The following is an 8,115-nucleotide window of genomic DNA, read 5'->3' as shown; positions in this document are numbered from 1 at the left end:
TATATTGTAGTATATTTTATTTAAAGTAGTACATATACATTGAATGGTGCGTATATATGTGTAACTGTGTATGTGTATATATTTTTTAAATTCTAATGTAGTATATACTATATATATAGTGTATTTATGTATTGTTTAACGTATTTAAAATGTATATAGGTGGGTATATATAGTGTATATATTGAAAAAAAAAATTATTTTTGACCGGATTTTTAACCGGGTTTGAGCGGATTTAGTGGGTTTGACCGGGTTGAATTAAGTGAGTCAGGTTAGGGCTATTTTTAAAAATTTTACTGTTGAACCCGAACCAGCCCGGCCCACTTAACCCCAACCCGAACCCGACCCGGCTCACAACCCGACTAAATTTAATAGGCCGGTTCCAGGTTGACCTGGCCCGGCCCACTTAACACCCTTAGTGTAGCACTAAAGTCTGTGTAGATTCTTCCATCCCCAGACTTCACTTGTGGGATTATGTTGAGATCTTCTTCTTGTTGTATAGATTCTGAATTTGAGCTATGAATGAAGTCACTAACGCTTACATTAGGATTAGGATAGATTGCGTGCATGCACGGCACTCCAAGGGGTGTGACCGGTGAACGTTTTCCCTACCTTGCTAAAGTGGATGCTTTATGCACAGACCGGCTCTTTTTGTAATAATAATTAAAAAAAAAAACAGCTCCATACGATCATGAATATTGTATATGGGGACAATATCATGGAAAAATTTAACTTGGATTAGGTCATAAATGACATAGAAATCAAATCATATGAAAAAGAGAAGAAGAAGAAAGTCTCCTATATATAACTTGAAATATAATACTATCTCCAACTTGGAGCCAAAATTATTGACCAAATGGACCACTCTCACTAAATGGACAAATTTCCAGAGTTCACGGTTACATATTTTTCAGTATACAAGTCATAAATAATGCAGCGTTATATTAAATGTAGGTCGGATAAGGTTTCTAGAAAAAATGAAAAAACATCTACTCGCTCTGTTTTGATTTAGTTGACCTTCTTTTTAAAAATATTTGTTTCAATTTAGTTATCCCTTGGTGAGATCAAAAAGATTTTATTATGTTCTTCCAATACTACCTAACATTAAATGACTAAACAAAATATATTTACTCAAATTTATATTTTCAAATCATAATTAATAAGCCTAATTTGATAAAATAAACCTCTAATTAATATTTTCTTAATGAGTGTGTCAAGTCCATAAGAGTCAACTAATATAAAATGGAGAGAGTATTTTTTACTCCTCCGTTTATTTTTACTTATTCATGTTTGATTTGATACACGTTTCTTAAGAAACAAAAAAATTTAAGAACTTTTACTATATCAAGTATCAACTCAATTCATTATACGTCATCTAAATATTGAGAAATGAATGCAGTATCTAATAACATATATAAAAATAAATATAAAATTTTATGATAAATTATCTCTTGACTTTTAAATTAATCAAGCAAAATTAAATTTATTTTTATAGATCGAAGAAGTAAAAACGGACGAAATGAATAATAAGCGTCTTATATTTTTATGCTCTAATTTTATCAACTCCAGTGGAAGTACGTGCTTCTTCAATTTCATGTTTCATGACCCTATTTTAATTGATCATAACTGTGGTGAAAATAAAATTGTTAATTAATAATAAGAGTAGTTTAACAAATAAAACATCACATCGCACGACGCAATGACTATCGACTACTAAGTAATGATATCAAATATTTCTCAAAGTCCATGTACATGGACATATATTTTCTCTTTTTAACCTTTTAATTTCAATTTGTCATATGACATATTTATGATTACAAGAAAATATACTTTATTATATTTTATAAATTTAAAATTTAAAATTTAAAATTATAAAATTAATTTTTTTTTTACTTTTTAAAATTTCTTGCAAAATTAAAACTAGATGGATCAATTGAAACGAAGGGAGGAAGTATAGATGTAGCCTGTGTACCTAGGCTGGTGAAATGTCTCTTTTATAAAAAGCAACGTATCCTACAGTATGTATTAGTCAACGATCAACACCACGAGATAAAATAACTATGTTTTTCGTTGTTCTAGTATTTGTTGAACCTTTTTTTCTCTTAAAACCATTAGAATTATTTAAGCAGTTTTCTGTTAGTCGTTTATTTTTAATTCATATCGAGTCTATTCTGCAATTAGGTGTACAAAAATAAGAAAAAGTTAATGGCTTTTTCCAATTTACATTAACATTATTCCATTTCTTTCACCATACTTAATATTTATATATAGTGAGCAGTTATTGGAAGAGTTAGATGCGGTGAAAAATGGGATTTGAAGAAAAAGAGACATGTAACATTCTCTATTTTATAGAGTAAAAAAATTATTGGAAATTATCAAAGCCTTGGAGTAACTAGTAAAATTTTTGCATGTGACCAGAAGTTCAAGAGTTCAAGCATTGAAAATAACTTGTTAAGGTAATATTGCATATGGTAAATTCGTGTTGTCCAGCCCTTCCTCGAATCGGCACATAGCGGGAGCTTTATTTCACCAGCCAGCCGCTTTATCTGTGTGCTTCTTTTCCAGTTTGAGTTCACATAAATTCCAAGATCACCACTATGCATTGGTCAAGCACACTTGGAGAATTTTGTAGTCAGAGTATCCACATTTGGACATATTGCTTTTTCGCCAAACAGAAAAAACAAAAAGAAAATCTGTTATAAAGCTAATAGGGTCTATGACTTGCCTTTGTAATGGTCCTTTATTTTGTCTAGTACTTCTTTATGTATTAAATCATCATCTTTGCAGGTTCTCCTGGTGTCTTTTCTGGGATTTCTTTATCATACAATTCCCAAATGGACCAACTATTCATATATAACGGCCAGTTTTCTAGGGATCTGTATCAGTTAAAAAATTACTACTATATCCTTAGAGAAGTACTTACTCGCACTTGATCTTTATATCTAAACAAAAAAGTCGGATTACATTTGCATGAAATACGGTCTTTTGATATATCGGAATAAGGTGGAATATCTGAGGTTTAATACTATGATATCCATTCAAGTTGAAATTATTTTATCTTATCTTTCGTTCGAAATAAATTAGTTTAGGAACTATAATTTAATTCGGTTACCAAACCAGCCTAAGCATATTTTGAGCATATGGGTTGTAATCAATGTGGACACAAAGGACATGAATCCAAACCAGCCAAGATCCATCCAGCCTGGTTTTTTTCAATTAAAGCTACTTTTTGTCTTCTCAACCACCCAATATGTTCTACTACTATATGTATTTATGCCAAAACTTCACCATCCTAAAAGTCAACTGATTAGATTGCCCAATTGGGGCCTCAATTCTCAACAGAAAAAAGAAAATGTCAAAAGGCCATAGCAAAAGAGAAAATGACAGGCTGAAACCAAATTGAAAAAATAAAAATATGTTGTGAAGGTGTTTTTGATCAGAAAGTTTGACCAATAATTGAGGGAGTTGAAATTTAAAGCAAAGAAAAATATATAGTCTATTAGATAATAGTATTATATATGTATCTGTCTTTATATAATCAATCTGGTTCCAGTTAAGAACTGGTGACTGTGTCTTTATCTTAAAAAGAACCTGATATGTAGTTAGCTGCAGCCTGCAAGAAGCTCTTTTTTTCCTCAACTAAGTAGTCATGGGAAGCAGTCAATTCTTGATCATCCTTCTGTTGAGCTTTTTGCTGAACTTTTGTCCTTGTTATTCACTTCCTCTGTGTACTGATTCAAGTAAGTTTTTGGTGGTGTTCCACGATTTCATATTTGCAGTTATCTGTTGCTGTTCTAATTTCGATTTTCTTGATGTATTGCAGGGGCTCCTCTGCCTGAAAAGACTTCACTGACATTCTGCCCTTATAATGGAACCTCATGCTGCAGCCCTGGTGATGATAAGCAATTAAAGACTCAATTTGATGCTATGAATATTGCTGATTCTGGTTGTGCTTCTCTTGTGAAGTCCATCCTCTGCGCGGTAAGATGATCCTTGATCTGTGTATATTTATATTTTCTTGCTAAGTTTAACCACTTGTTTTGAGTACTCAAACTTGAAGGTAACTAATGGCCTTTTAAATTCATGAACATCAAGTTAGTCTTCTGTTTATTAAGTCACTCGCGGAACAATGTAGTTGCAGCTTTTTCGCTATGCCAGAGAAATCTTTAAGTAAGGCATCTTTCCAGTTACAGCAAAATTTAATAAATTGGGACCGAATTAATACATATATTAGATTCATGCTGCTTTTACAATCTTCTAATAGCTAGTAACTTAGTTGCAATACATAGTTAGGAACATATTCATTTCCTATTTTCTTAGTCTTGCAGCATGATTATGTAAGTATGTGTTTTAGGATAGCCATTTAGTATTAAGGAACTATACTATATCCAATCAGTTGGACTGCTAATTGTTTTAATGCCTGTTTTATATAAAACCAGAAATTCATCTTATTTAAACTACTGGTTTTCTGAGGTCAAACGACAAAATTTCCCCACAATCATCTGTATCAAGATGGCTCTCTGATATACTTGTACTGATTTATTTGGAAGTTATGAACTTCCCCTTTTTGAGACTCGTTCCTCACGTAGCTGGTTAAGGAAGATGATTAGAATATATCAGTTCAAAAATGTGAATCTGTCTTCCCTATTGGAACTTGATGCATGAATTTCGCTATTTTCACCTCTGCAGAAATGTGATCAATTTTCAGCAGATCTCTTTAGTACTAGTTCTGCGCCTAGACAACTTCCTATACTGTGCAACTCCACAACTTCAGCAATTTCTACGCAATCTAGCCAAGCTACGAATGACTTTTGCACTAAGGTATGGACTACATGTCAAAATGTGTCCATCATGAGTTCTCCCTTTGCTGCTTCCTTGAAAGGTCAAGCTCCAACACCTGTAAAGTCCAATTCCACCAAGTTGACGGATCTCTGGCAATCACAAAACGATTTCTGTAATGCATTTGGAGGAGCTTCTGGTGATGGATCAGTATGCTTTGCTGGAGAACCTGTTATCTTAAATACCACTCGACCTTTAAGTCCGCCAGGCGGTTTGTGCCTTGAGAAAATAGGAAATGGCAGTTATCTCGATATGGCTGCTCATCCTGATGGCTCTAATCGTGCCTTTTTCACGAATCAGCAAGGAAAAATATGGTTAGCTACAATTCCAGACGTTGACTCTGGAAAGATGTTAGAGCTTGATGAGGCCAATCCTTTTCTGGATCTAACTGATGAGGTTCATTTTGACACTCAATTCGGTATGATGGGGATTGCATTTCATCCAAAGTTCTCACAAAATGGCCGTTTCTTTGCTTCCTTCAATTGCGATAAGCAATCATGGGCCGGATGTGCAGGAAGATGCTCTTGTAACTCGGATGTGGATTGTGATCCATCAAAACTACCTAATGATAGTGGTACCCGACCATGCCAATTTCAAACAGTTATTGCAGAATTTACTGCAAATGGGACAGCGTCCCAGCCTTCAGAGGTAATTTTCAGTCTATGGAGTTAATTTTCTCACATTATTATTTGATTCTGAAAGATCATGAATAATTTGATCTTTTCCAGGCAAAAACTGCCGGCCCGAAAGAAGTCAGAAGAATATTCACCATGGGCCTTCCTTTTACCGGTCATCATGGTGGTCAGATTCTTTTCGGACCTAGCGATGGATATTTGTATTTCATGATGGGAGATGGTGGGGGTACTGGAGATCCTTACAATTTTTCCCAAAACAAGAAGTCACTGCTCGGAAAGATTATGAGACTTGATGTCGATAGCACACCAAGTAAGCTGTCGTCAAGTTCATGAAAAAAATATTGTCATAAAATTTGCAGTTTGTCTTATATCCATTTGTGTATGCTAACTTTGACGGTCCTGCCACTACTCTAAGCTATCATAATGCGTGTTGTTAAAAGAGTTTAAACCATAATCTAAACCTTTGTAGTCCCAATTAGGAAATAGCAGACTCTCGTCTTAGCTTCCTGCTATTTCATCTTTGGCAAAATTTTAGCTGGTTATTTTCTTGACAAAACCTTTGTTTGTTGATCCCCGTAGTGTCAAATTGTTTGAGAGTGACGCGTTCTGGGATGGAAATGAAGCACTTTTTATTCAGTTGACTTGCCCCTTATTTTATGTGTTGGTGTCTTAGGTGCTGCGGAGATTACCAAGCTTGGTTTATGGGGAAACTACACCATTCCAAAGGATAATCCTTATATTGAAGATAAAGAGCTGCAGCCTGAAATATGGACACTAGGAATGCGAAATCCTTGGCGTTGCAGCTTTGATTCTGCAAGGCCATCTTACTTTATGTGTGCAGATACAGGCCAGGTAATGTTCAAGAATTTTACTCTCCAAGTATTTCTCTTGAGACACTTTTGTCTGTCCAGTTTCAAGCTCCATACAGAATTTATACCAAGAATCCATAAATTTCCACACACCATAAGTTCATAGTTGTTCTGGCTTTGACATATCGCATTTCATACCATAGGATCATTATGAAGAGGTGGATATAATCACCAAGGGAGGAAACTATGGTTGGCGCATCTACGAGGGCACCAGACTATTCACTCCTCCAAAATCACCTGCAGAAAATACATCTATGATCAGTTCAATAAACCCAATTTTCCCAGTCATGGGTTATAATCACTCTGATGTAAATGAGAATGAAGGATCAGCCTCAATCACTGGTGGATACTTCTATAGGTCCACCACTGATCCTTGCATGTCCGGAAGGTATGTGATGTCTGCTAATTCAATCCTTTTTTAAGTGTTGGATTACATAATTTTATGGTAATGACATATATAAGTGAACTGTTGCAGGTATCTGTATGCAGACTTGTATGCAGGTGCTATGTGGGCAGGCACTGAGAGCCCCGAGGGCAGTGGAACATTTAACACGACGGAAATTCCATTCAATTGTGCTGGAAATTCCCCTATAAATTGTGCCTTCGTTCCAGGAAGCACAGTTCCAGCTTTGGGCTACATTTTCTCGTACGGTGAGGATAACAATAAGGATGTATACCTCCTAGCAAGCAGTGGCGTATACAGGGTTGCACGTCCCAGTCGATGTAAATACACTTGTTCTAAGGAAAATGCTACTGATATTGCTACTCCAGCTCCTGCTACTTCCCCTCCTTCAGCAGCAGTCGCGTTTACAGGTTCATACAAGAATTTAGCAGTACTCCTGTTGTCCTTTTGGTTGATGGTGGTCAGCTGATAGTAACTTGATACTGGGATCCTGCTTAGGCTTTTAATTTTGTTAAGTAGTATTCTACATGCTCACTCAACAAATAGTTATTATCTCAAAAAGTCATCTCCCTTCTTGATTTCAATCTTCTTCAACAAAGAAAGTGACTGATTTTATGCGATAACAACTATTAGTTGAGTGATCGTATGAGTATCAAATCCTCTTTTCTCTTTCTTTCGGTTCATTACATGAGTATTGTTTTGTGATTTTTTTGGCAATTGGATGTAATGCACAATGGTGTGAAACAATTTGTGAGGATTTTCACCTAATTTTAATTACTACTAATGAAACAAAATGTACTTATTAACACTAGTGTTTCAGTAGGGGTATAGATCCAACAGTACAAGTAGGGATGGCAATTGTGCGGTGCGGCGGATTTTTCCTAATTCTCGAATTTTAAAACCGTCTTGTACTGCACCGCATCACCTTTAAACCCGTATAAACCCGTCCCACACTCATATCCGTACTGCACCACCCCACATTTTTTCTTTTTTCTTTTTTGAAAAATTTGTAACTTTACTGGAAATCATAATATTTTCAATACTACGAAATAGTAACAACCATTTTTTATTATATCACTTTTCAGTAAGAAATTATCAAAAAAGTATCACGTGTACAAGTAATGATCAAATATCAAATTTTCATTAAGATGAATAAAGAAATTAAAAAAGTTATAAAATTATTTATTTGTAGTGTTATACATGTTATTTTAAACATCATAAAATTTTAAGTGAAGAATACATATAATTTTAGGTAGATTTATGAAAATAATATTAATTTTTAATTTTTTTTTAGTTTAAACCTGCATATACCCGCAACTCGCCCCGCACCACACCATTTAAAATAAATTTACTTAAACCCGCGACGTACCCA

General features: G+C 34.7%; 1 protein-coding gene across 1 annotated transcript; it reads left to right on the top strand.

The window, feature by feature from the left end:
• The first annotated feature begins 2,972 nt into the window (after window positions 1-2,972).
• On the top strand, window positions 2,973-7,551 carry LOC107862476 (HIPL1 protein). Its single transcript, XM_016708069.2, has 7 exons — window positions 2,973-3,737; window positions 3,821-3,978; window positions 4,687-5,484; window positions 5,565-5,781; window positions 6,145-6,323; window positions 6,484-6,728; window positions 6,816-7,551. Exons 1-7 carry the CDS (start codon window positions 3,647-3,649, stop codon window positions 7,210-7,212), a joined length of 2,085 nt encoding a protein of 694 aa, XP_016563555.1. The 5' UTR covers window positions 2,973-3,646; the 3' UTR covers window positions 7,213-7,551.
• The last annotated feature ends 564 nt before the right edge of the window (window positions 7,552-8,115 follow it).

The sequence above is a fragment of the Capsicum annuum genome, chromosome 3 (genome assembly GCF_002878395.1).
Source record: "Capsicum annuum cultivar UCD-10X-F1 chromosome 3, UCD10Xv1.1, whole genome shotgun sequence".
In the NCBI taxonomy this organism is placed as follows: Eukaryota; Viridiplantae; Streptophyta; class Magnoliopsida; order Solanales; family Solanaceae; genus Capsicum; species Capsicum annuum.
The sequence above is the reverse complement of the archived record's forward strand: the minus strand, read 5'-3'. Positions and strand labels throughout refer to the sequence as shown.

Bases quoted from the DNA above. Each gene is read 5' to 3' on its own strand.
- LOC107862476 (XM_016708069.2), top strand. From the start codon at position 3,647: ATGGGAAGCAGTCAATTCTTGATCATCCTTCTGTTGAGCTTTTTGCTG. The intron at 6,324-6,483 runs GTAATGTTCAAG...TTCATACCATAG, and splicing joins TGTGTGCAGATACAGGCCAG to GATCATTATGAAGAGGTGGA. The intron at 6,729-6,815 runs GTATGTGATGTC...GAACTGTTGCAG, and splicing joins GATCCTTGCATGTCCGGAAG to GTATCTGTATGCAGACTTGT.